The sequence below is a fragment of the Pelodiscus sinensis genome, chromosome 23 (assembly GCF_052426305.1).
Source record: "Pelodiscus sinensis isolate ZL-2025 chromosome 23, ASM5242630v1, whole genome shotgun sequence".
NCBI lineage: Eukaryota > Metazoa > Chordata > Testudines > Trionychidae > Pelodiscus > Pelodiscus sinensis.
This window is the reverse complement of record NC_143074.1, coordinates 25,190,905-25,216,974: the sequence shown is the minus strand read 5'-3', so window position 1 is coordinate 25,216,974 and position 26,070 is coordinate 25,190,905. Positions and strand designations below refer to the sequence as shown.

The 26,070-nt window shown below is 66.1% G+C and overlaps 1 protein-coding gene across 2 annotated transcripts in view; it reads right to left on the bottom strand.

Moving 5' to 3' along the window:
* Positions 1 to 25,296, bottom strand: part of OLFML2A (olfactomedin like 2A) — a 31,631-nt gene extending 6,335 nt beyond the window's left edge. The window contains exons 1-7 of one of the 2 annotated variants that reach the window (XM_075905681.2): positions 25,121 to 25,296; positions 9,340 to 9,603; positions 7,251 to 7,358; positions 2,596 to 2,781; positions 1,233 to 1,518; positions 733 to 987; positions 115 to 300 (exon numbers count right to left, since the gene is read on the bottom strand). In XM_075905681.2, the coding sequence (XP_075761796.2) occupies positions 115 to 300; positions 733 to 987; positions 1,233 to 1,518; positions 2,596 to 2,781; positions 7,251 to 7,358; positions 9,340 to 9,603; positions 25,121 to 25,189 (1,354 nt within the window). In that variant the 5' untranslated portion in view covers positions 25,190 to 25,296. The remainder of the gene's footprint in view (positions 1 to 114; positions 301 to 732; positions 988 to 1,232; positions 1,519 to 2,595; positions 2,782 to 7,250; positions 7,359 to 9,339; positions 9,604 to 25,120) is intronic. The other variant, XM_075905680.2, reaches the window with a different exon arrangement.
* Positions 25,297 to 26,070: the final 774 nt, after the last annotated feature.

Sequence of the window (26,070 nt, the reverse complement as noted above, 5' to 3'; positions counted from 1 at the left end):
GCAGCAGGGGCCCCTGGGCGCGACCACAACGCACCCGGAGAGTCAGAGCCCAGCCGCACGACGCCCGCAGCAGAACAGCCCCCGCCCCCGCCAGGCGGCCCCAGAGCCCCTCACCCTGCTGGAAGTTGTCGAGGCTCCGGAACTCCACGAGGTTGTTGCCGTAGTAGTAGTTGGTGACGAAGATCCTGCCGTCTCGGGCCGCGGGGTCCTTCATCCAGGCCCCCTCGTTCCGCCCGTAGCTGTGCTGCTTCCTGGGGGGCTCCACGGCCTCGAGGGTGCCCTCGCACTGCACGTCGTTCACTGCCGAGCCAACAGAAGCAGCTCGGGAGGAGGCCGGGCCCGGCTCCCCACAGCCATTGCCCCGAGCCGCCGGGCGTCACAGAGGCCGTTCCCCCCCGGGAGAGACTCCCCCTCTGCTATCCTGCCTGCCGGCCTGTTTCGAAAGCCCAGGGGTTCAAAACGCCTGATTCTAGGGGCTCCCGTCTCCCGCCCCATTCGGAGACGCTGCCTTCTCCTCACCGTGGGCCTGGATTTTGGGCCAGGGACTGTCCGAGCCCCTCTGGCCGCAGGGCAGGTATCGCTTCCCTGCCTTACCAGAGCCCCTCAGCCCCGTCGTGCAGGGCCCATAGCTCCAGCCACGTCGCCAGGGCCCACTTGTGGCAAGTCCCCCAGCTGCAGTTTGGGCCTGGCCCCACTTGCCCCCTGAGGGACGTGTGAGTTGCCCCGACTCACCTCGGTTAGGCGCTTCCAGCCCTCCTGTGCCGTCAGCCCTGTCCCCTATGGGGAGGATGGTGACCGGTGGGCTCCGGGTCGTGGTGCTGGGGGCTCTGGTGGTGCTAGGGGGCCGGGTGGAGCTGGCTGGGGTGGAGCTGACAGGGGTGGTCTCTGCCTGCTCGCTGACCCTCCCCTGGGCCTCCACGGCAGCGTAGGACTTGGGGTTCCTCTCCTCCGGCCGGTCCAGCTCAGAGGCCCCCTTCGCGGGGCTTTCTGAGGAAAGAAGCACACGCTTACGACCTGAGCTCCCGGCGCCCCGCGGGCCCAGCCCAGCAGGGATGTGAGGGCAAGGGAGCGACGGGGGCAGGGTCCCACAGGAGCGGGGGGCCATGCAGGTGGCTCTGAGGGAGGAGGAAGGGGAAGAGGCTGAGTCGCTGGTGGGGAGGGGGCTGAGGCTGGCAGGGCCTCCCAGGCACCCCCTGTGGCTTCCCCACCAGCAGCCAGTCCCGGCCGCTCACCCACATGCCAGGCCAGGACCGGACGCCCACCTCGGCTGCTGACCAGGCCCTCAGCCTCCTCCTGCTTGGCAGCCTTGTAGTAGGTGATGCCCCGGATCACCGACTGCTGGTGCCCAGAGGGCTTGGGCTTGGCAGTGGGCTGAGAGGGGCCCAGCCGGACCCGCTGGCTCTCCTTCTTGGGCTTCGACGGCTTCTCCTTCAGGGCTCTCCCAGCTGCCTTGTCGCCCAGGCCCTTGCGGGGGCTGGTGTACTTGCTGGCCTCCTTGCCTTTGCTCCCGGCCGTGTCCTAAGAGACAGCCAGGCTCAGAGACACCTCTGTGGGTAGCAGCCACGCCGCGTCCGCCCAGGCCCTGGCACCGAGCCGGGTCGATGGGGAGGGTCACAGCCTGGGATCACAAAACACCCGGTGCCAGGAGAGGGGCTGCGGGCAGCTACGCCGGCAGCACTGTGCCGCCTGGCCCCTCTGCGCCCGCACTCTGCCAGGGGGCAGCCCCCATCTCTGCTGGCTGGATGACAAGCAAAGCACAGTGTGTGTGTGGGGGGGGGGGCTGGTGTGTTTGGGGAGGGGCCGGCAGGTGCCTGCAGGTGTGTTCGGCGAGGGGCCAGCAGGTGCCTACGGGTGTGTTCGGGGAGGGGGCCGGCAGGTGCCTGCGGGTGTGTTCGGCGAGGAGCCGGCAGGTGCCTGCGGGTGTGTTCGGTGAGGGGCTGGCAGGTGCCTGCGGGTGTGTTCGGGGAGGGGCCGGCAGGTGCCTGCGGGTGTGTTCGGCGAGGAGCCGGCAGGTGCCTGCGGGTGTGTTCGGGGAGGGGCCGGCAGGTGCCTGCGGGTGTGTTCGGTGAGGGGCTGGCAGGTGTCTGCGGGTGTGTTCAGCGAGAGGCCGGCAGGTGCCTGCGGGTGTGTTCGGGGAGGGGGCCGGCAGGTGCCTGCGGGTGTGTTCGGCGAGGAGCCGGCAGGTGCCTGCGGGTGTGTTCGGTGAGGGGCTGGCAGGTGCCTGCGGGTGTGTTCGGGGAGGGGCCGGCAGGTGCCTGCGGGTGTGTTCGGCGAGGAGCCGGCAGGTGCCTGCGGGTGTGTTCGGGGAGGGGCCGGCAGGTGCCTGCGGGTGTGTTCGGCGAGAGGCCGGCAGGTGTCTGCGGGTGTGTTCAGCGAGAGGCTGGCAGGTGCCTGCGGGTGTGTTCGGGGAGGGGCCGGCAGGTGCCTGCGGGTGTGTTCGGCGAGGAGCCGGCAGGTGCCTGCGGGTGTGTTCGGGGAGGGGCCGGCAGGTGCCTGCGGGTGTGTTCGGTGAGGGGCTGGCAGGTGTCTGCGGGTGTGTTCAGCGAGAGGCCGGCAGGTGCCTGCGGGTGTGTTCGGCGAGGGGCCGGCAGGTACCTGGGCCTTGCTCTCAGGCACGGCGGCAGCGTCCTTCTGCAGCAGCTGGTAGCCCAGGTTGGAGATCTCCTTCTTGATGCTCATCATGATGTCGGAGTAGTTCTCGTAGCGCTGCATGTCGCTGGCCAGGCGCCCCACGCTCTCCTTCAGGACGTCGCTCTCCCGGCTCAGGTTGGCCTTGATGGTCTGGGCAGGGCGGAAGGGGACGGGCGGGACAAGCTGAGACCTGGCAGACCCTTCGCTTCGGCAAAACCCTTCGTGCGTCGCTGCAAGCCGAGGGCACGAAGGAAGGACACCGGCCCCGCTCCTGGGGCTGGCTGGGGCTGGGGGTCTGGGAGGGGGCTGGGCGGGGCCGCACTGTCTGGCTCACGCCCCAGAGCCCAGGGCAAGCAGCTGGCGGGGCGGGGCTCTGAGCCATTCAGGGGATGCAGGGCAGTGACTCGGGAAGCCAGGAGGCGCCTTCCTCTCACTCCCGGCCCCCAGCCCCTCCCAGGCAGTGTGGCCCAGCAGGCAGAGCCCCCCCCAATCGCTATTCTGTGTGCCCCTCCCTGCCCCCACCCTCTGGGCTCCCGTTTCCCCTGCGTCTGTGGGAATGGGGGTGGCGCCAGGGCAGCACGGCCGGGGGCCTGACTCCCAGGTGACAGGGCCCGTGCGCAGGCTACGCACGCCGCTGCCCCTCCCCCCCCGCGGGTCAGTGTGTCGGCCCTAAGCCACCGGGAGCCCCCCAGCCCAGCGCAGGAAGGTCCGTCACGCCCGGCGCGCAGGCAGCTAGAGCGGCTGACGCCCCAGCCACAAGAACCCGCGCTGGGGGGGGCCAGGTAAGCGCAGTTTGGGGGTGCAGGAGAACCCGCGCTGGGGGGGCCAGGTAAGCGCAGTCTGGGGGTGCAGGAGAACCCGCGCTGGGGGGCCAGGTAAGCGCAGTCTGGGGGTGCAGGAGAACCCGCGCTGGGGGGCCAGGTAAGTGCAGTCTGGGGGTGCAGGAGAACCCGCGCTGGGGGGGGCCAGGTAAGCGCAGTCTGGGGGTGCAGGAGAACCCGCGCTGGGGGGCCCAGGTAAGCGCAGTCTGGGGGTGCAGGAGAACCCGCGCTGGGGGGCCAGGTAAGCGCAGTCTGGGGGTGCAGGAGAACCCGCACTGGGGGGGGCCAGGTAAGCGCAGTCTGGGGGTGCAGGAGAACCCGCACTGGGGGGGCCCAGGTAAGCGCAGTCTGGGGGTGCAGGAGAACCCGCGCTGGGGGGGGCCAGGTAAGCGCAGTCTGGGGGTGCAGGAGAACCCGCGCTGGGGGGCCCAGGTAAGCGCAGTCTGGGGGTGCAGGAGAACCCGCACTGGGGGGGGCCAGGTAAGCGCAGTCTGGGGGTGCAGGAGAACCCGCACTGGGGGGTCAGGTAAGCGCAGTCTGGGGGTGCAGGAGAACCCGCACTGGGGGGTCAGGTAAGCGCAGTCTGGGGGTGCAGGAGAACCCGCACTGGGGGGGGCCAGGTAAGCGCAGTCTGGGGGGGCCCAGGTAAGCGCAGTCTGGGGGTGCAGGAGAACCCGCACTGGGGGGGCCAGGTAAGCGCAGTCTGGGGGTGCAGGAGAACCCGCGCTGGGGGGGCCAGGTAAGCGCAGTCTGGGGGTGCAGGAGAACCCGCGCTGGGGGGGCCAGGTAAGCGCAGTCTGGGGGTGCAGGAGAACCCGCGCTGGGGGGGCCAGGTAAGCGCAGTCTGGGGGTGCAGGAGAACCCGCGCTGGGGGGGGCCAGGTAAGCGCAGTCTGGGGGTGCAGGAGAACCCGCGCTGGGGGGGGCCAGGTAAGTGCAGTCTGGGGGTGCAGGAGAACCCGCACTGGGGGGGCCAGGTAAGCGCAGTCTGGGGGTGCAGGAGAACCCGCACTGGGGGGGGCCAGGTAAGCGCAGTCTGGGGGTGCAGGAGAACCCGCGCTGGGGCGCCAGGTAAGCGCAGTCTGGGGGTGCAGGAGAACCCACGCTGGGGGGCCAGGTAAGCGCAGTCTGGGGGTGCAGGAGAACCCGCACTGGGGGGGCCAGGTAAGCGCAGTCTGGGGGTGCAGGAGAACCCGCACTGGGGGGGCCAGGTAAGCGCAGTCTGGGGGTGCAGGAGAACCCGCACTGGGGGGGGCCAGGTAAGCGCAGTCTGGGGGTGCAGGAGAACCCGCGCTGGGGCGCCAGGTAAGCGCAGTCTGGGGGTGCAGGAGAACCCACGCTGGGGGGCCAGGTAAGCGCAGTCTGGGGGTGCAGGAGAACCCGCGCTGGGGGGCCAGGTAAGCGCAGTCTGGGGGTGCAGGAGAACCCGCGCTGGGGGGCCAGGTAAGCGCAGTCTGGGGGTGCAGGAGAACCCGCGCTGGGGGGGCCCAGATAAGCACAGTCTGGGGGTGCAGGAGAACCCGCGCTGGGGGGCCAGGTAAGCGCAGTCTGGGGGTGCAGGAGAACCCGCGCTGGGGGGCCCAGGTAAGCGCAGTCTGGGGGTGCAGGAGAACCCGCGCTGGGGGGCCCAGGTAAGCGCAGTCTGGGGGTGCAGGAGAACCCGCGCTGGGGGGCCCAGGTAAGCGCAGTCTGGGGGTGCAGGAGAACCCGCACTGGGGGGCCCAGGTAAGCGCAGTCTGGGGGTGCAGGAGAACCCGCGCTGGGGGGCCAGGTAAGCGCAGTCTGGGGGTGCAGGAGAACCCGCGCTGGGGGGCCAGGTAAGCGCAGTCTGGGGGTGCAGGAGAACCCGCGCTGGGGGGCCAGGTAAGCGCAGTCTGGGGGTGCAGGAGAACCCGCACTGGGGGGGCCCAGGTAAGTGCAGTCTGGGGGTGCAGGAGAACCCGCGCTGGGGGGTCAGGTAAGCGCAGTCTGGGGGTGCAGGAGAACCCGCACTGGGGGGGCCAGGTAAGCGCAGTCTGGGGGTGCAGGAGAACCCGCGCTGGGGGGGGCCAGGTAAGCGCAGTCTGGGGGTGCAGGAGAACCCGCACTGGGGGGGCCAGGTAAGCGCAGTCTGGGGGTGCAGGAGAACCCGCACTGGGGGGGCCCAGGTAAGCGCAGTCTGGGGGTGCAGGAGAACCCGCACTGGGGGGCCAGGTAAGCGCAGTCTGGGGGTGCAGGAGAACCCGCACTGGGGGGGCCCAGGTAAGCGCAGTCTGGGGGTGCAGGAGAACCCGCGCTGGGGGGCCAGGTAAGCGCAGTCTGGGGGTGCAGGAGAACCCGCACTGGGGGGGCCCAGGTAAGCGCAGTCTGGGGGTGCAGGAGAACCCGCGCTGGGGGGCCAGGTAAGCGCAGTCTGGGGGTGCAGGAGAACCCGCGCTGGGGGGTCAGGTAAGCGCAGTCTGGGGGTGCAGGAGAACCCGCGCTGGGGGGCCAGGTAAGCGCAGTCTGGGGGTGCAGGAGAACCCGCGCTGGGGGGCCAGGTAAGCGCAGTCTGGGGGTGCAGGAGAACCCGCGCTGGGGGGGGGCCAGGTAAGCGCAGTCTGGGGGTGCAGGAGAACCCGCGCTGGGGGGTCAGGTAAGCGCAGTCTGGGGGTGCAGGAGAACCCGCGCTGGGGGGCCAGGTAAGCGCAGTCTGGGGGTGCAGGAGAACCCGCGCTGGGGGGCCAGGTAAGCGCAGTCTGGGGGTGCAGGAGAACCCGCGCTGGGGGGTCAGGTAAGCGCAGTCTGGGGGTGCAGGAGAACCCGCACTGGGGGGGCCAGGTAAGCGCAGTCTGGGGGTGCAGGAGAACCCGCGCTGGGGGGGGCCAGGTAAGCGCAGTCTGGGGGTGCAGGAGAACCCGCACTGGGGGGGCCAGGTAAGCGCAGTCTGGGGGTGCAGGAGAACCCGCACTGGGGGGCCCAGGTAAGCGCAGTCTGGGGGTGCAGGAGAACCCGCGCTGGGGGGCCCAGGTAAGCGCAGTCTGGGGGTGCAGGAGAACCCGCACTGGGGGGCCCAGGTAAGCGCAGTCTGGGGGTGCAGGAGAACCCGCGCTGGGGGGGCCCAGGTAAGCGCAGTCTGGGGGTGCAGGAGAACCCGCACTGGGGGGCCAGGTAAGCGCAGTCTGGGGGTGCAGGAGAACCCGCGCTGGGGGGGTCAGGTAAGCGCAGTCTGGGGGTGCAGGAGAACCCGCGCTGGGGGGCCAGGTAAGCGCAGTCTGGGGGTGCAGGAGAACCCGCGCTGGGGGGCCAGGTAAGCGCAGTCTGGGGGTGCAGGAGAACCCGCGCTGGGGGGCCAGGTAAGCGCAGTCTGGGGGTGCAGGAGAACCCGCGCTGGGGGCCCAGGTAAGCGCAGTCTGGGGGTGCAGGAGGGCAAACTCCTCGGCTGCCCTGGGCAAACACAGGCTCTCAAACGCTCCGCAGGGTCTGTGCTCGCAGGGCCCGCCATGCACCATCAGATCCTCCTCGTGCTGACATGCATCTGCCGTGCACCCTCTGGCCAAGCCCCGGTGCCTGCACAGGGAAGTGCCTGGAACGGGGGCACCGGGCTGTCTTCATCCGCCCTGAGCCTGGCCAGGAGAGGCTTCGCCCCGGGTTCTAATGTCCTGTGGACGGAGGCGTCCATCCCCAGCCAGGGACACGGAGGCAGGACGTGACCAGAGCTGGCTTCCTGCTGGCTGGGGTCTCTGTCGGCCGCGCTCGGCCGGTAGCAGCAGGTGAGGGCTTTGGGGTTGCTTTGCTTTGGGGTGTCTCCGAAACGCCAGCGCCCGGGGGCCGCTCTTACCTCCTCCAGAGTATTCATCTGGGAAACCACCTTGTTGATGTACGAATGGACCTTCATCAAGTCCATGCTGAACAGCGTTCCCTCCAGCAGGTCCACCATGGACTGCAGCTGCCAAGGGAAAGCCCGGACGTGACTCCCAGGGCGGCAGGCAGGAAGCGGCAGTGTTCCCATGTGGCTTCCTGCCAGCCAGAACCACGCGAGTGGGGAGAGCTGCCGGCGTGGTACAACGCCCCAGGACGTGGTGTCGGGACCCCCCAGGACGGCCATGGTGCCCGAGATGAGGTAGGCAGCAGCTTTGTGAGGCTGAGCAGCAGGGCAGCATGAGGACCGGGGGCAGGAACCCACATGCACAATGATGCCCTGCCACCCGCTCCACGTACACGGGCCCCAGCACGGATCTCCGGTGCACGGAATCATAGGGTACGTCTAGACTACATGCCTCTGCCGGCTTGAATCCCCCGCTTCATTAACATAAACAAGGCCGCCGCGCTGTGCCGGCGCAGCTGATCGTCGGCGCCACGCGGCAGTCGAGACGCGGATCGGTCGACGGGGAAAGCCTTTGCCGAGCGATCCTGGAAGAGCTGGAAGAGCCCTCCAGAGTCACCGAGTCCAGCCCCCTGCCCAAGGCAGGACCAACCCAACTCAACCAGCCCAGCCAGGGCTTGGTCAAGTGGAGACTTAAACCCCGCTAGGGATGGAGATTCCACCCCCACCCTGGGGAACCCAGCCCAGCGCTTCCCCACACGCCTAGGGAAACAGTTTCTCCTAATCTCCAACCTAGACCCCCCCACTGCAACTTGAGCCCATTGCTCCTCGCTCTGCCACCTGCCCCCACTGAGACCAGCCTCTCTCCAGCCTCTTTGGACCCCCCTGCAGGGAGCTGGAGGCTGCTCCCAAATCCCCCCTCACTCTGCTCTTCTGCAGACTGAACAAGCCCAAATCCCTCAGCCTCTCCTCAGAGGTCATGTGCTCCTGCCCCCGAATGATTCTGGTCGCCCTCGCTGGACCCTCCCCAATGCGTCCACATCCTTTCTATAGTGGGGACTATGCCACTCCCTGGGCTCTCCCCGTGCCCCTCCCTGCTCCTGGGAAAGGTGTTACAAAACCCAAGCAGAGCCGAGGAAGGGGGGATGTGCCTGATGGAGGGAGGGGACACCCCGGGGACTTCCCGGCTCTAACTCCGATGAGTCCCTAGTGCCTGGATTCCCAGAGTAGAGCCCAGGCGTGTGCCTGGGTGCGGCTGCCCAGGAGCTGGAACTGTGAAAGGGGAAACACATCCCGGGGTGGGGATGCGCCCAGGCCTGGCACCTGCCTGAGGCGACTCGGTCCCTGACTGAATGCCCCTCTTGTCGCCGCTGGCAACAGATGCCTGCGGCCTGCACCCGCGCTGGCCTGTCAGACCCGGCCCCTGGGGCACAGGGCAGCCCGTGCTCCTGCCCGGCCACCCCGTCCCAGCTCCGGGGGCTGTCCCCGAGGCAGCCGCCAGCACAGCTGCGTGGCGGGAGGGAGCGGGGCACACACTGCCCATTGTGAGCCGGTGACATTCAGCCCCCAGGCGCTCTCGGCCCTGCTCTGTCTCTCACGCACGAGGGCACAGGCAGCCCGCCGGCCCTCGCACAGACCTGCTCTTGTCAGGGAGCCAGGGCCTGCCGTCTGGTCCCTGGGGCGCGGGGATTCCTGCCCCGTGGCGTCACTGCCTGCCGCGGGCGCTCCCTCCCTCTCCCCCACACGGCTGTCACAGGGCCCAGCCCGTCCCTCTGGGGCTGCCATGAAGGGCCCTTTGTGCCGAGCTGCGGGTGCTCCCAGCCTGGAAACCAGCCTCCTCTCCTCCCGCTCCAGGGGTCTCCCCTTCTAAGAAGTGGCCTTTACCCACTAGGGCACCATGGCCAGCCTCTGGGGCCAGGCTACCCTGCGGGGGGGGCTCATGCCTCACTGGGGGTCCATGCGGCCAGGGCCAACCGGGGTGTTCAAGGCCCCAGGTCGGGGTGCAGGAGCAAAGCCAGCTCCTGCTGCAGCGGGGCAGGGGGCGAAGGCCGGCTGGGGGCGGGGGTAGGGGGCTGGGGAGCAGGACCTGCCTGCGCCCACGTACCTTGAAAAGCTCCGGCGCCTGCTTCTTCAGCTTCTCCATCTTCCACTCGTTCTCGCAGGGGTTGAGCGAGGCGGGCGGGGCGGCGCAGGAGCACTTGCAGTCGGCCCCCGAGCTCACCGTCTCCACCGTGTAGAAATCCTCCACCCGCAGGCGGCCGTCCCGGACGCGGCTGCAGGCGTCCTTGCTGAGCGGGCGCAGGATGCACTTGCAGCGGCAGTCGGAGCCCTCGGACGTCATCCGCACCTGGTCCAGGTCGCCGAACACCTGGGCCGGGGGAGAGGCGGGCGTGTGAGACTCGGCCCCTCCGGGGTGGCACCGCAGGCTCTGGGGTGCACGCGGGACACGGGAGGGGTCAGGAGGGAGCTCCTGTGGGCGCCCCAACACTTTTGGGGTTCCCCTTCCACCAAAGAGCCACCTGTTTGCCTCGTGACCCAGGGGCCGGGACTCCCCCAGGAAAGACTCGGCTCATTGGTCCTAAAGACCCCACCCAAGGAGCACAAAGGAAGGACCAAAGCTCTCGCTGGAGCGGCTGCTGTGCCCGGCGGACCCTGGCTTCTCGACAGCCCGAGCTAACGCACTGGCCACCCCCGGCCCTTGGGAACGCCGGGCAGGGAGCCTCCTTCCCTTCTCCGGGGTGGGTTTCCTGGGAACGCTCATTGCGTCGCCGCACCTCCCTGGGGGCCAGGACTCAGGCCTTACCCTCGCCGGCTCAGCCCATTTCCTCGTACTCGCTGAACGCTGACGGGTCGGGGGAAGGGAGCCCAAAGGAGCGAGCCCCTCTGCTCCCCTGCGGAGCCAGGAAAGAAACGCACCAGAGCGGCCAGTTAGCTGCTTTCTGGGTGGGTCCGCAGACCAGTAGAGAAACACCGGTGCAGGATTGCCCCCCTGGGAGCCCGCTCAGCCCCATCGCTCCCCCTTCCCTGCCCGCAAGTTGCCTCAGGAAACAGTCAGTAGCCCCCCCCCCCGTTAATTATTAGCACCAAGCTGTGGGTCCTCCACCCGCCACATTCCTCACTCTCTTGTCGTTTGCATGGGAGGGGGGACTTCAAAGGCTCCCGACGTGGCAGGGCCCACAGAGGCTGTTTGCTACCAGAGCCTTCGCCCCTTCCTGGGGGGCAGCCTTCCCCTGGCTGGAACCTTGGCCTGGCTGCCAGTAACCGAGAGGGATGGACCGGTGCCGAACCAGAGAATTTCCCGGACCATGAGAGGTCGTCACCAACACTGCCACTGCTGGCGGGGTGTCTAGACAACAAGATTTTTTGAAAAAGCAGCTCGCTAGACGCTCTCTTTCGAAAAAGCCCAGTTTTCATGCAATAGCGCCTTTTTCCGAAAGATGACTTTCGACAAAAGGCGTTATTCCTCGCAGAATGAGATTTGACCGCCGTCGACAAAACCGTGGCGTTCTTTCGATTTACTGTCGACAGAACGCAGTGGCAGTCTAGACGCAGGTAAAGTTTTTTCGAAAAAAACCTGTGGTCTAGACACACCCTTTGAAGCGTTCAGTGCAACGGGTCAAGCCAGTGACCCAAAACCAACGGCCTGTCCATGCCCCATGTGTCTCCCCCGCAGCAGCCTCGCAGCCCCAGGCTGGCATTCCCAGCCGAATGGCGGTGCCGTGTTAAACACCGGAGCAGGGAGCTGTTGGCCATCCAGGAAGTCCCCACCTTACCAGCAGGGTGTGTCCCCAAAGCTGGTCGGAGAGTCGGTTGTTTGGAACTGGGAACGCATTTTCCCATAGAACCAAAGGTCTACGCCGTGGTTAGGTTCCCGGGCTAGCCCACAGCTGAAACACTGGACATTTGCAATGAAAAGTAGCCGAAAGGTTTCTATTGCACCGTGCAGGCTGGTGCTTGAGGGAAGGCAGGTTTAATTAAAGGAGGATGAGGAGGCAGGTGGAGATTCTGAAGGGGATTCGGGCCATCACCCCCCCCCCCGCCCAGCGTGGGCTCTGCGACAGCTCCTGCGGCCAACTCCCATCTCTCTGCCACGCCCCATGGGCTGCACCCAGCCCCCACGCACCAGGAGGCGGCGAGTGGTGCAAACAAGCCCAGAGGACTCGGGAGGAGCAGGGGGCGGCTGTGCAGCCGGTGGGAAGGGGCAGTTTCCCCTTCCAAGTGCTGCTCCTCTCCGGCTGCGTGTTGGCCCCCTGCTCCTCCGGCGTCCTCCAGCCAGCCCTCGTGTGGCTCCTCCCCAGCTGCGCCTATTGCCTGCTCTTCTGAGGCCAGGCCGTCCTTACCCATCGGCAGAATACCCAGCTGTGTAGGGCACCTGAAAATCTGGGGCACCGCCGGGTCTTAATGTCCATCCCCCTGCCCATCGCGTCCTACCCCGGCCCGGGTCCAGTTACCCTCAAAGGGACACAGCCTGCCAGATCGCTGACCCTGGGCAAGAGCCAGGCACGTGGTCACAAAGCCAGTTCACAGGCATGTGCCAACCCGGGCACAGACTGCGTCTGAATTGACGAGGGGATGCTGCCTGGAAGGCCCTGGCAGCGGAGGAGGGTGGGAGAGTGTCCGCCCGTCGCGCTGGCCCAGAGCTCAGGCCGAGGCGGCCTCGCAGACAGCGGATTCAGGCGAGCACGGCTCAGTGGCAAGAGGCGCTAGAGTGGCAGCTTCTAGAGAAACCTCCCCGAGCAGCGCGGGGGGGAGGCCGGAACCCCTCTGCGCGTCTCCGAATCGCCAAGGCCAGAGACCGACCCCTCCCTGCCGTGCCCACGTCCTCAGCTGGGCTACACGGGCGGAGATCCAGTGAGGTCCATAGAGCGGGGCCCACTCCCACAGCAGATCTGGCCAGCTGCTGGAGGGGAGCGGAGGGACGCCAGTGGGGGTAAAAGTTTCCATTGCTCCACCTTCCTTATTTTTCTTCATTGCAATCCTGGCCATGACGGGCCCCTGCACTGGCCCTTGAAGGGTAAAACCCAGCCCCGGGAGAGGGCGGAGAGCAAAGCTGGCAGCTGGGGCTGCTCCTGGCAATGAGGGCCCAGCTGGGCCTACACAAAGAAGGGCTCCTGGAGGGAGGAAAGGAAACTCTTGCTCTGGCTGGGAAGCAGAGGGGACCCGGCTGCCAGGGAAGCTGGAGTTTCCCTTGGCCTGGCCTGACTCCCAGGCTGCAGGGCCTGAAGCGAGGCCTCTGGGCTCTAGGGGGGCAGCCTGGAGAGGCAACGGGGCAGCAGGTCTGCCCCTTGCCAGCGCTGAGTGGCCGTTGCAGTTTGCCCCTGAGATACGGGGCTAGATGAAGACTGGCCATGGGCCACTGAGGTGGGTACAGGGGATTGGGGTTCCCTGGGAGGGGAGGACCCCAGAGTACAGAGCCTGATAAACACCCCCCGGCAGGGGGCTGAGAGACACGGGGGGGGGGGGGGCACTGCCGGAGGGCCATGTCCTGAAGGGGGCGCTGCGGGTTGGGCGCTGAAGCAAGGAGGGAGGACACGGGGAGACACGTGCCTGAGGGAGGTGCCCTGCAGGCTAACGAGTTAAGTCCCAGGGCTACCAGCAGGAGGCGATGTGGCAGTGAGTGTCTGCCCTGTGACTTGGCCTAGTGACAGAAAGTGTGTGTGTGTGTGTGTGTGTGTGTGTGTGTTGGGGGGAGTAGCACGGGGTGGGGGGGTGTGTGTGTGTGTGGGGAGAGTAGCACGGGGTGGGGGTGTGTGTTGGGGGGAGTAGCACGGGGTGGGGGGCGTGTGTGTGTGTGTGTGTTGGGGGGAGTAGCACATGGTGGGGGGGTGTTGTGGGGGAGGCGACTGGAATTCCTTTCCCTGTCAGTTCTGAAACAGCTATGGGAACACCGCGCACGAGCTGTTCCTCTTGACGAGGGATGCGGGCCGGTTACAGCCGCTCTTCTGGCAAACAGGCCGCAGGCAGCCCGAGCGTGTTCTCTCCCCCTGTCCTTGTTAGGTTTCCCCAAGCCACTGGCCACACCTCGTGCTGCGTAAAGCCTGCCGTTTTTCATGAGCTAAGTATGTAACGAGCCCCTTGACTCATGCTGAAGTCACCAGCAGAGCCCTGCAGCAGCCGGCTGCTCTTCAAAACAATCAACACGCGAGGCGCGGTAACTGCAAGTAACCTTTGCAAAGTCCCCCCCCCCCCCCCGGCCTAACCCCCGAGTGACCGGCACTTGCCAGGGCTGGGGACAGGCCTCATGGGGCTGCACTTCCTGACACTCCCCCCGCCCCCTGCAGCGACCAGGCCAGAGCTAGAAGGTGAGGGTTTCCTGCGGCGCTGAGCCGGGGCGCTGGGATTCTCCCATGCGGGGCTCGGGGATTGGAACCAGATGTGCACCTCTTCCCCCCAGAGCCACGGCAGAAGGCGGAGCAGGCAGAAGGCGGAGCAGGATCTAAGGCTGGCAGTGACTGAGCTGCCCGGTGGGACTATCGGGAGAGAGACCAAGCCCACAAGGAAAGCAGAACTGCCGGCGTGGGAGAGACGCCGCCAGACTGACCTTGTCTACGCCATGCCGGGGGGAAGTGCCGACGCAGCAACCCACAACCAGCACTTCAGGGCAGGATCGTGTGGAACGGGGGAGCAGTGGGAAAAAGCCTCAGGCAAATAGTTCCTAAGCATGCGAAGCCCAGCCTGGCTGGCATGCGGGACCCTGCTGTGTTTGCTTTCCTCAAACAGAGGGGCCACCAGGCAGGACAGCCAAGAGCTAAGGGCTATCCGAGGAGGCTGCCTAGAGCCAGCCCAAGATCGAGGTGCCACCTACATCCCACGACCGCCCAACGTGGACTGGGACATGTGAACGCTGGCGTCCGGGCAGCCTGGTTCGTGGCTGCACCAGCGTCCACGTCCGCACACGCAGGGGAGAGGCAGCGGGGGCCGGAGAGGGGCCGTAGCCCAGGAGACTTGTACTCTCAATTCACGGAGGCAGAAAAAGAGGTGACTGGCTCGTCTCTGTCCTTCCCCACTGCTGAGCCGGGCTGGTGTGAGGGCTGGGCCAGGCTGGGCCATTCCCCGGCTCCTGCCAACCCTGGACCACACCTGCTTCCCCGGGAAAGAGCCGCTGCTGTGTTCAGCCGTCAGGAACAAACACAGGACAGAGCACAACGGCTGCGGCTTCCTCTGTCTTTATACCAGCGTGTCCTTGGCCCGGGAGGCCGGTCAGCTGCGGCTCTCGGTGCCGTGGGGCGGGTTGCACCGGGGCCGGACGGAGCTCTCGAGTGCATGTGTCCCAGTGGTCACAGTCGGCCCTGGAGCGCATGCCCCTGAGACGAAGCCCCACAGCCTATTAATTGGGCAGCCGCTTCCTGCCAAGCCTCACCGTGCGCGTCGGCCTCGGGAGAGATCAAACCTTCCAGGGCAGCTGGGTCGGGCCGCTAGCCCGGGGGAGGGGGGGGAATCGCTCGTCCTCCAGTCTGAGCACAATCGACTGCACAAAGCTGCCGAGGCCGGGCCCTAGCAACAGCCCCCGTGCACTGCGCTGCGCAGCATCGAGGCGAGGAATTCCCTGTGCGATTCTCGCAGTCCACGCCGGGGCAGCCCCACCCTCCCGCCGCGGTGAGCGGCTCCCTGCAGGAGGCCGGTGTTTCGGGGAGGAGGGTCAATGCTCCTCTGCACTGAAATGTAGCGAGTGGCTACAAAAGACCCGGGGGCCCGCTGATGGCAGGCATGGGGCGTCTGCCCGGGCCGGGGTGTCTTTCGGCGGCGTCACAGGGGGTTAATGCTGGTGTCTGTCCGGGCAGGCCTCCGCCACGGAGCACGTGTGTGCGCGGCTGGGAGAGGGCACAGGGCTGTGTGGTGGAGGGGGATTAGGGATGTGAAAATCCTGTTTAAAAAGGGAACCAGTGAAACTCTGCTCAAGCAGTTCCTGAGATCTCGCAGCAGGGCTGCGCTGGCCGAGCTGGGCCGCTGGGTAACCGGGCGCCCTGGTAAGCAGCATGCCGGTGAGGCGAATGCTTCCCCCGTAACAGATTAACCCTTTCCCTCCCTAGTGCAGAGGTGTGTGCTCACTGATGCAGATGTGCACGCGGAAACTTTTTTCAAGCCACAGGAGAGTCACGGGAAGGGGTGGGCAGGCTGAGCTTGGCTGCACACAGCTGGGGCCCTTCGCATCGATCATGTCTAGTGCACTGGGCGGCAGGGCAGGGCGCTCACCAGCAAGACGGGAGCCAAGTGCGCCAGAGCGGAAATGCATCTGCTTGGAAACCGTCCAAAGAGCCGGGAGCCGAGGCAGCGCTCAGAAGAGCAAACAGGGGGCGGCTCAAGAGGAAGAGTCGGAGACCTGGCAGGGCAAGGATAGGCCCAGGCTGTGGGAAGCAGCGTTTCCTGTCCTGGGCTGCTCAGGGGAGATTCAAATGCCGCCCAGGTGATTAGCAGAGCGCCCACAGCCAGGCGTTGTCTGTGGGTGGTGCACGGCCTCACATGCCTTGGCGCACATGGAAAATTTGTTCTGCACACGGAGGGAAAAGCTTAGAGGGAACAGTGGGGGTGGGGAGGGGTAATACTGTGTTTTTTAAAACAAGACACGAGAAATGGACACAGTATTCCACTGCTGTCCTGGAAAGGAATGTGCCTTGTGCCCGGGGTTCACGTGTGCTCAGTCGCCAGGCACCGGGTGTCCTGGCGCGACGGACGGGATGTCTCCCTCACTGGGCAGCAGCCAAGGGCAAGTGAGCGGTGGATCACGGGGCGGCTGGGTGCTGCGCCAACCCACCTCTCTGCACCTTCTCCTCAGGGCGCCCAGGCGAGTGTGGCCGGAGCCGGCTGCCTGGTCCGTTCCCAGTGAGACTTTGCTGACGTTTCATGGCCGAGCCCCGGGGGCCTCCCGCGCGCCAGACAGCGCCCAGGGCGGCTTCCCTCTGATCTCACATGACGGGAGCCGCTCCAAGCGCCCTGTTTGCTTAGCCGACGTGAACTGCTGAGCCATCAAAGCCAGGACACAGGGCTGGAGACAGCGCTGAGACAACAGGGTCACCCTTGGCTCTGGCTCCATTGTGCCCCAGGGCATGTGACTAAGCCCTACCGACAAGGGCTGTGTGTGCAGCGCCACAAGCCCTGCACGCAGGAGCCGACAGCCCCGGGCCCCTCCCGCAGGGCAAAGGAGAGCGCGGGCCAGCAAACCAGCCCTGGGGCGTCGCTCAGACAGCCTCCTGCCCCGAATCCCACGCTGGCTGCCTGATGGGCCTCTGAGCCACGTCCCAGCTCACCTGCCTGGAGCTGCTCTCTGTAAGGCCGGGCTGAGAAGAGCCAACGCCTGTGTCCGACAAGGGGAGGGAGGCTCACACCGGTCATGAGAACTGCACTCCCCCGGGGGACAGGAACTGGAAGGAGGATGTGAGTATAAGGCGGTCAGAGCCCTTTCCAAGGCGTGGTCATCGTAGGGGGTGGTAGCTCCTAGTGGTCTCAGCCAAGCGCAGGGCCCCCGTGTGGGAAGTATTGTGCAGACACGCAAACCCGGCTCTGCACCCCTCAGAGTGGGGGACAAGGTGCGCTGTTATCCCTGTGCTACTGAGGGGAAACTGAGGCACAGAGCTTGCCGGGGGTCTCGCAGGGAATCTGTGGCAGAGGTGGGAACTGGCAGGGAGCTCTCAAGTCCTAGTGTAGCTCTTCACGCCAAGACCACCCTCCCATCAGGCTCCTTGTGACCATCTGCAAACCAGGCAGGCAAGAAGGGGTGGGAAGTTCTCCGCATTGCTGGGCCCACCAGTAGCAGGTGCTGAGATGCTGACACAGGCAGATCACGAGCAATATACAAACCTCAGCCTCTCTGGCACACTGTTGGCCTTCTCCAGACAGGACTCAGGAAACGAGCCCGCGCAGGGCTCAGACACCTCGTTAGGCAGTGCCTCCTATGTAAACCCTTCCCCCTCGCATGCTGATCTCCCCACGTACACACGAGCAGGGAGATCGTCATGGCCAAGAAACTGGGCCCAGGGCGTCACTCTCCCATGCATGGCTGGGACAGAACACGCCCGTAAGATTCCCACAATCGCTAGTAAACACACGGCTGTGCCAGGAGCTTCCATTCATGAAACCGAAGCCAAAGGTTTCCTGCTTCACGGAGCCCTCCCCCTTTTCCTCTGGGAACCCCAGAACGCGGAGGAGCGGGGGGTGGGGGATGTCACCCGGCTGCCAAGACAGCTGCACGTTTTAACCAGCTCTAAGAGGCCGGGGATGGACAATAGCAGGGGAGAGGGGCAGGATCACACAACTGGCCACGGGGATCCGTTTACACACACACGACGTCCCACGGTTCCGTGTTTTCCTTGCGCGTGGCCCTCTGCCCTCCCGGTGGCAATGGCACCGTAGACACCACCGGCCCTGACGAGTCGTCAGCTCCCATTATTTCTGCTTCCGTGTGTCATGCCTGCCAGCGCACGGGGGGCCTGACGGACGGGGGCAGGTTCGCAGAGGCCGCCTTCACGCCCAGCTCGACACGGTCCCTGCCGGGGTGCGCCTGTGTTTCCGGGCACAAGCGCCTGAAACTGACGAACGAGAGACCTGGGACATCGGCATGGCCTCCCGCCCCTGGGCAGGATGGGACGCGGGGCCTCGTTAACACCTCCGCAGAGGAATGACTCCAGCTTCCTGTGCGAAAGCCACCCACTCTCAGAGGAGCAATCCAGCAGCAGCTCTTGGCTCTGGCCGCTGGGCTGGGCTGGGCTGCTCTTGTTTGCTACTAGACCTCCCTGGCAGCTTTGCGCTCGGATGGAAGTCAGCCCTGGACAGAGAGCCAGGCACAGGCCGGCTGCAGGCCCCTCTGCCCAGGGCGTGCTCCCTCGGTTAGTTATTACTCGCATGGTAACGGCACCGGCTCGGTCGGGGCCTCCCCCCGCTAGGACAGTGTGTCAGAGCCGGCCCTGCCCAGCAGCTGTCTGGCACGTCCCGCCGGCCCCGGCCATCGCCCCTCGTGCTCCGTGAACTGGTATTTCAGCAAACTGCCCCTGGCTGAGGGACACAAGGGCCCCTTGCCAGGAGCCCACCGGCTGCCCCGAATGTGCAGCAGCTCTTGCCCCCCAGCACGGGCCACGGGCCCCATGGTTCAGCTCCCGTCACCAGGGAGCTCAGCACACGGGCTCCTGGTGCCTTGGCCAAGAGGAGGGGCTGGAAGCAGGGCCAAGCTCCCGGGAGCCTGCCCTGCCCGCGGCTTGGGCCCCGTTACCTCTCCTGCGTCTGGCCTCCTGCTTTTCTTAACAACCGAAACCAGGGCTCTGCCTGGACTCAGCTTCCTTCCACAGGAACCAAGTTCTCTGTTTATACAGCCAGGCCTCCCTATAAACAAGGAAGCCTTAAAAAAAACAAACCCTCTGAAGTTTATCCCTCAAAGGTCACTTGGCAGCACCCACCCAGGAACCCATCTCTCAGCTGGTCCCAGGGGTTGGGAGGCGGGGGGGACATGCAGAGGGGCTGAGCTGGCACAACACCGTTCGAGACCCAAACCCGGGCTCAGCCGCCCCCACGCCGCGCCGAGAGGAGGTGAACCCGCACAGGCCGGGACATGACACCGAGGCCGTTTCAGCTGACGCTGCTGAATGCTCCAACTTGGCCCAGCACCGAATGGCCGGGGAGTGAGCCGGGCCATAGCTGGGCTCAAACGCTTCCTCCTGAGAGCCAGCCACAGGCGCTTCCCTTCCCAGCCAGCACGGGCGAGCGAAAACAACGGAGCCAGCCATTTACTGCAAATGCCACGGGGGGTTAATGGGAAAGACACAGGAACATGAGAACGGCCAGGCTGAGTCAGAGCAAAGGCCCATCCGGCCCAGTGTCCTGTCGGCCCACAGTGGCCAGTGCCAAGTGCCCCAAAGGGAGGGAACTGAACATGAATTCATCACGTGATCTCTTCCCTGTCACCCATTTCCAGCCTCTGACATAGGCTAATAGTCATTGATAGACCTAACCTCCACAAATTTATCTAGCTCTTTTTTGAACCCTGTTAAAGTCCTGGTCTGCACAACCTCCTCTGGCAAGGAGTTCCACAGGTTGACTGCGGAGAAGTACTTCCTCTAGTTTGTTTTAAATTTGCTACCTGTTCTTTTCATTGGGCGACCACTAGTTCTGATCTTGTGGGAGCAGGTAAATCACTTTTCCTTATTCACTTTCTCCCCACCAACCATGACTTTACAGACCTCGATCCTATCCCCGCGTCGTCTCCTCTTTTCTAAGCAGAAAAGTTCCCGTCTTTTTCATCTCTCTCCACATGGCAGCTGTTCCATGAGACCTGGGCCAGAGCAATGCTTTATCGGCCTCCTCTAGACATGAGAATGGGGGAGAAGGGAGGGAGGGCGAAGGTGGATTACGGACGTTCTCCCAGCCTGTGTAAAGGGAAGACTCGTGCGGCTGGGAGTCCTCTCTCTGCTGGTCACTCACTGCTCCAGATTCCCGTGTTCCCGTCTTCAGCAGGAGACCAGATACCCCTGGGCCTGGAAACGTTCCGGGGGGGGGGGGGGAGGGGAAGGGGGACTCCACTCCTTTCTGCTGCAGGATTGGCCAGAGGACTTGAGTGAACTAGCCAACCAGGGGGCAGCTTCTGTATCAGCAGGGACTTGGACGAGAAGATGCCACTCTTGTGAGAGGCGCCTTTCACGAGGAAACCTCCCCCAGCTCCTTTCACTGTCCAGCCAGCGGGCTGCCCACAGGGACGGACGCTGCACGGGCACTGCTGTAGCAGAGACAAGCCGCTGTCCCGTCCCGCGTCGCCGGGGGCTGCTGGGAGGAAGTTCTCATCCGGCAGTGCAAACCAGGCCATCCCCTTCCACGCCCACGTCCTGCCCAGCATTCCCATGCCTGCTTGGCACAGACCGGTCAACGTCCCGGCCCACCAGAGCCCACGAGAGAGACTCATGCAGGCCAGAAGCGGCAGCCTCCTCCTCTGCCTGGCGTCGGCTCGCCACTCCCAGGGGCTGCAGAGCGTATGGAAAGCTCAGGCCTTTGTTCACCAGCTCCCGAGGGGCAAGACCCCCGGCCTCACACGGGCCGCCTCGCCTGCAGAATCCCTCCTCTGTGCCGCTTGCAGGAACACGAATCCGCTGCGTGCGCCCAACTTCGGGGGCCAGGGAGATTCCTTGAAGAGGAATCTGGAAAAACACCTCCCACTTCGCTTCATGCGTCGGGGAGCGGCCGGGGGCAGCGTGGACAACTACAGTGATTCCTGCCGCCTGGGCAAAACCCGGGCTCTCTGCGAAACATCTGCACATGCCACATCTGGTGGCAGCCCAGGAAACCCTGCCCAAGTGGCAACACCTGAGTGCAGGACAGGCGAAGGAGGGTGCATTGCTCCACGTCCGTCTGCGCAGCCCGGAGCACGCTTTCTCCACAGGGGGCTTGTGGGGCCTCTTGAGATGCTGCAGGGACTAGAGTTACACCCTCGCCCATGCGGCTGGCCAAGGGCTGAGGACTGTTCCCTTGGTCTCAGTTTTCAGCGTAATTAACTTCCTATGGAAAGCAGCCGGCGTCCTTTGGGAGCAGCAGGCAGGGATTTGCACAGGCACCTCTGGCAGCGAGGTGCATGTTCAGCGGTGGGGGGCTCATCCGCGACCCCCCGTTCCCTCCGGAGCAAGCCCTGTCGGCCCACGGCAGGGAGCACGGCCGCCCGCAAGCCAGAGCGAGCCGGGCTGGAGCGCCAGGGGAAGGCCTGGCTTTCGTCATTCTCAGCAGGGCCGGCATTTCTGTTTGTTACTCACGGCACCTGCTTGTTATAGCCCGCCCCGGGCAGCCACGGAGCTGCACAGCCGGAGAAGAGGGGGCCACGTATTCCCGCCCGGCTCCCTTCTCTGGGGCTCTCCACCCTGCTCTGCCCCTGCCCCAGAGAAGTGTCTCCGTGCGCAGGGGCCAGCGACAGCACTTCAGCTGCAGACCCCAACTCCTGAGGGCTCCCGGCGCTGGCCAGCCCAGCCAGTGACCCCCCGTCTGGCTCTTTACGCCTCCTGTGATGGGGGGAAGCAACCCCGCATTGGGCAAGAGGCCCCGAGTAGGGGGAGGAGGGCGGAGAGGCAGGAGTGCTCCGGAGACGGCGGTAGGGAGCCGCCACAGACTCACCCCAGACGCTGGCCGAGGCAGGCGCCCCGGCAGGACGCGCTGAAGCGCAGGACAGCCGGGGAGCAGGGAAGGGAGAGGAGAGGATCCTGGAAGATGCCGGCACATGCGCCTCCGGGAGAGGGGGCTGCTGCCGGCGTCCGCGCAGCTGCACCTGGTAACAGCCCCATGGGTGGGGGGCGGGGCCAAGGTAGCTGGGAAAATGGAGGGACGTGCAGAGGAAGGGGGGGGGGGGTATAAGAGGAGCCCTCCTGGCAAGGTGGGGGAGGTACGGGAGGAGCAAGAAGCCGGAGAGAGGAGGCAACGGGGAGGGTGTCCCGAAAAGCCCTTTGGCATCCTGGAGGAAGGGCAGGTGACAGGTGGGGGAGCTGAGGCAGTGCCCCAGGGCGGGCAGCTGGGAACCTGCCTGCGGGCTGGTGCGTTACGGCAAACGGCCCTGCCAGCCAGTGGGTGAGACGTGCTCCCCACCTTAGGGCTCTGGGTCGGGACTGGAGAGAGGGCGGGCCCAGGTCCCCCTCAGACTCCTCCTTGCCCCGGAGGGGCGCGGAATTGAAGGTGCGTGAGGGCAATTAACGGGGGGCTGTTCGGTGGCCGGGGTCGCGAGACTTTGATGGGACACGGACCCCGGACACCTCCCTCCACTGGCCAAAGCCTCACTCGCTAGACAAGCCGCCGCGCGTTGGGTTCTCCCTCGCTGTGGCGTCTGCGATCGCAGCAAGTGGCGAACTCCGCGTTCTGGCACTGGGGGCGTCCAGACACCCCCGCACGTGCACCCACTCCTTTCAGTCCTGCGGGGGCGGAGCACAGGGGCCCCCTTGCCCTGCCGCATGGCCAGGAGCAGGCGGGGGGACTGATTTCTTGTGGTTCAAGTCCAGGCACCGCTTGCGTAAGCAGCTTCCACCCTTTCCCTTAGGATCACTGTGTGTGAGCAGGGGCTGTCGTCTCACCGCATCCCTCCCTGCCTCCTTGCGGTGCAGGGGGCCTGGGAGCTCTTCACACGGCCACGGGGTTTCACTGACGCTGCAGCAGAATGTCCAGCCTCCACAAGGTTATCTTTTTGGGGGTGAAGGGGGGAGGGGCTTTGAAGAGGCCGAAATCCCGGATCCGGCGCGTGCTGCGTTTCCCGGCTGCGGTTCACACTTCCTAGGCCAGCTGGACAGCTCCAGAATTGATATTTGCAAACCCAGAGCCAGCGGCCCCTCCCGAGTGAGCCACAGAGAGGTCCTAAGACAGGATAGGAGGTTCTCCTCCCCCCCAGAGCCACGCCTGCTGGTTTCCTCCCCAGCACAGTGACTGGCACCAGGCTGACGCGCAGCCACGACCGGTGTCTGATCTTTCTGGAGTGCCTGGGACATCTTCACCCAGCATCTCCCGCACGCATGTAGGAGCCTCCAGCCCACATATGGGCATGTGGCTGCCTGTCGTGAGCTTACACTGCGTCCTCCTGCCTGGGCCGCCAGAAACCTGCACCTGGCAATCCAGGAGGAAGGGAGGGTCATTGACTCCAGACCACGCCTTGTCGGGACGGTGGTCACACCCCACAGTGGCTCACTGAGCCGTGGCCGCAGGGGCTGCCAGGCGGATATCAAGGGAGAAGGAGGGCTGGGCCGGGGTGGGTCCCAGCACAAAGGCAGGCCAGGAGGAATACAGAAAGCCTCAACGTGCAGCTCCAGCCAGCCACACCGGCCTGTGGCAGTGCCAGTCAGCCCTGCTCCCTGTTAGCCAGTTAGAGCCAGAACCAGGCGTTTCTAAATCCAGCCTGGCCAGCGCCAGGTAGACCCAGAACCAAGCAGCATTTGTCTCGCTGGCCAGCTGCTCATCTCGTGGCCACCCATCGGGATTCTGGAATCAGAGCGGGGATTTCCGGTGCGTAGTTGGGACTTGAAATATCGGTTAACCGAATAGTCGGTGAAGCTCATGAGTTCTCATCGGTTACTTGACTGTTCTATAGTCCCTGGGGGCGGGGATGATAGCTAATGCGCTCCAGCCCCACTCCAGAGGCGTGCAGGGAGCCCGGTTCGGGATCTGGTCCATGAGGGAGCCAGTTTCAAAACCAGCTCCCCTTGTGAATGGCTGCCTGTCGCCCTGCAGGGAGGCAGCAGACCCTGTCCAGGCGGGTTTGAGCTCTCAGACTTGGCACAAGCTGGAACTGAGCAGGGCTGGCTGCCTGCTTGGCTCCTACTACGCTCGAAATGCGGCGCTGCAGCAGGGGTAGGTCGTGGACTGAAACTGAGCTAGGCTGCCGGCCAGCCTGCTAAAAATGTCCTGGTGTGTGCGGGAGGGGGGAAATGTGTGTAGTTTATAGCACTAACCTATACGCTGCTGCTTATCGCTTAATGGGTTAATCGGCTCCTCTAGTACATCCCTAGTGTGTACCGCGAGGTCCGAGGGGCAGCAGCACCGGGCTGGCTCTCCTGAGCACCACAGCCCTGCTGGGGGCAAGAGAAGGGGGTTTCTGCAGTAATCTGAGCAGATGTGGCCCAGGAGACCAGCAGGGATGTGCAGAGCCCAGGCACGGTTCTCACAGTCCCGCTCCGTCCTTGAACAGGGGTCACCTGGCTCATCACCCTACAGGTGTGAGTTGGGGTCCATGCCCTGCTGGGATGTGTAGGAGGGCCGGGATCCTCCAACTGGCTCTCCAGCAGGTCATGACGGTAAGGGAATAGCTGGGCTGTAGGGATTAAACCAACGGGCACAGAAAAGATTCAGGTACTGCCTGGCACGCAGGCCGTGCTCTACGGAGCCTGTGATCTCCCAGGCGCGGCTCCCGTGCCTGCCTGTCTCTGGGATGTACGTTTACGGCACTACACACCGAGCGCAGGGACAGGCATCCTGGGGCCGGTGACCAATGCACGTGTGTGAGCTGCCCGGCCAGCGACCTCCCGAGACGCAGCCAACGAATCCGCCGGCAGACTCTGATTCGGACGGGCTGGGCGCAGGGCCAGTGGCCATGCCCCCGGTGGCACGAAAAGCCGGGGAACGGCCGTGGTGTCGCTCCTGGGGAGAAGCCAGTGTAGTGTGGGAAACAGCTGCCTTGCAGAATTCACACCTAGGGTGCAGGGAGCATGTGCTCTGGGGTGACAGGTGACCCCCATCTATCAGGATTGGCTCTGGGGTGACAGGTGACCCCCATCTATCAGGATTGGCTCTGGGGTGACAGGTGACCCCCATCTATCAGGATTGGCTTCTCTGGCCCAGGGCAGGCGCAGAGGCCGCCAAGTGTGACACAGTGAACCCAGCTTCCCCGCAACGCTACATGGCTTGGGAGCTAAAACTGGTGGGAGCCAAAACGGACGCGCTAGTGAGTCGGAAACCGCTCCCGGGAGCCAGGTTTGATCGCAGCTGTTTGTGACGCTGCCCCGGCCTGTGGGCAGCTCTTGCTGGAGCCGTGCCGGGAGGGCAGGGCAGCTGGGGTTGCAAACGAGGGGGCCCCTAGCCCAAGCCACAGCAAGCCAGCCCCCCCCAGCCTCCTTCCCACGCGGGGGGGGGGGGCGGGTTTGGCTCCCAGCTCAGCCCCTCGGACTTGCTGCCCCAACCTGGGGGCTGCGGGCTGGGGGCGCCAAGACCCGGGCATGAACCCCGGGGGCCCCGCAGCCGGTCACTTCCCACGTGGCTCGTTCGGGGCTCGGCTCAGCCGGGGCCACCAGGAGCCGCCGGGGCCAGGCTGGGGACGCGCCCGCGGATGGAGGATCCCTGGGGGGCGGCTCCTTCTCTCTGCGCCGCCCGGCCCCATCCCCGCGGGACAAGCGGCCCCGGGCCCCGCGCAGCCCGACCCGCGCTCCGGGACCCCGCGCAGCCCGACCCGCGCCCCGTACCTGGCTGGCGGCCTGCGCGGCGGTGGCGAGCAGCCAGAGGCGCAGCGCGGCGCGCCCGAGCGGCCCCATGGCCGGGAGCCCGGAGCCCGGCGGCCGCTGCAGCCAGTCGCGCTCCGCCGCCTCGTGGGCTCTGCGCCGCCCTGCCCCGGCCAGGCGGCTCCGTCGGGCCGCGGGGGGAGGAGCCGCGAGTGACAGCCCCGGCCCCGCCGCCCCCGCCGCGCCCAGCCCGGCCCCGGCTGCCCAGCCCGGCTCTCACCGCGGCGCCTCCTGGGGCCCCCGCCCGCCAGTGTCCCCGTCCCCAGTGTCCCTGCGCCCTGCGCCCTGGGTCCCCTGCGGCCCGTGTCCCCAGTGTCCCTGCGCCCTGAGCCCCTGCGGCCCGTGTCCCCAGTGTCCCTGCGCCCTGGGTCCCCTGCCGCCCGTGTCCCCAGTGTCCCTGCGCCCTGGGTCCCCTGCCGCCCGTGTCCCCAGTGTCCCTGCGCCCTGAGTCCCCTGCCGCCCGTGTCCCCAGTGTCCCTGCGCCCTGGGTCCCCTGCCGCCCGTGTCCCCAGTGTCCCTGCGCCCTGGGTCCCCTGCCGCCCGTGTCCCCAGTGTCCCTGCGCCCTGGGTCCCCTGCCGCCCGTGTCCCCAGTGTCCCTGCGCCCTGAGCCCCTGCGGCCCGTGTCCCCAGTGTCCCTGCGCCCTGGGTCCCCTGCCGCCCGTGTCCCCAGTGTCCCTGCGCCCTGGGTCCCCTGCCGCCCGTGTCACCAGTGTCCCTGCGCCCTGGGTCCCCTGCCGCCCATGTCCCCAGTGTCCCTGTGCCCTGCGCCCTGGGTCCCCTGCGGCCCGTGTCCCCAGTGTCCCTGCGCCCTGGGTCCCCTGCAGCCCATGTCCCCAGTGTCCCTGCGCCCTGGGTCCCCTGCCGCCCGTGTCCCCAGTGTCCCTGCGCCCTGCGCCCTGGGTCCCCTGCGGCC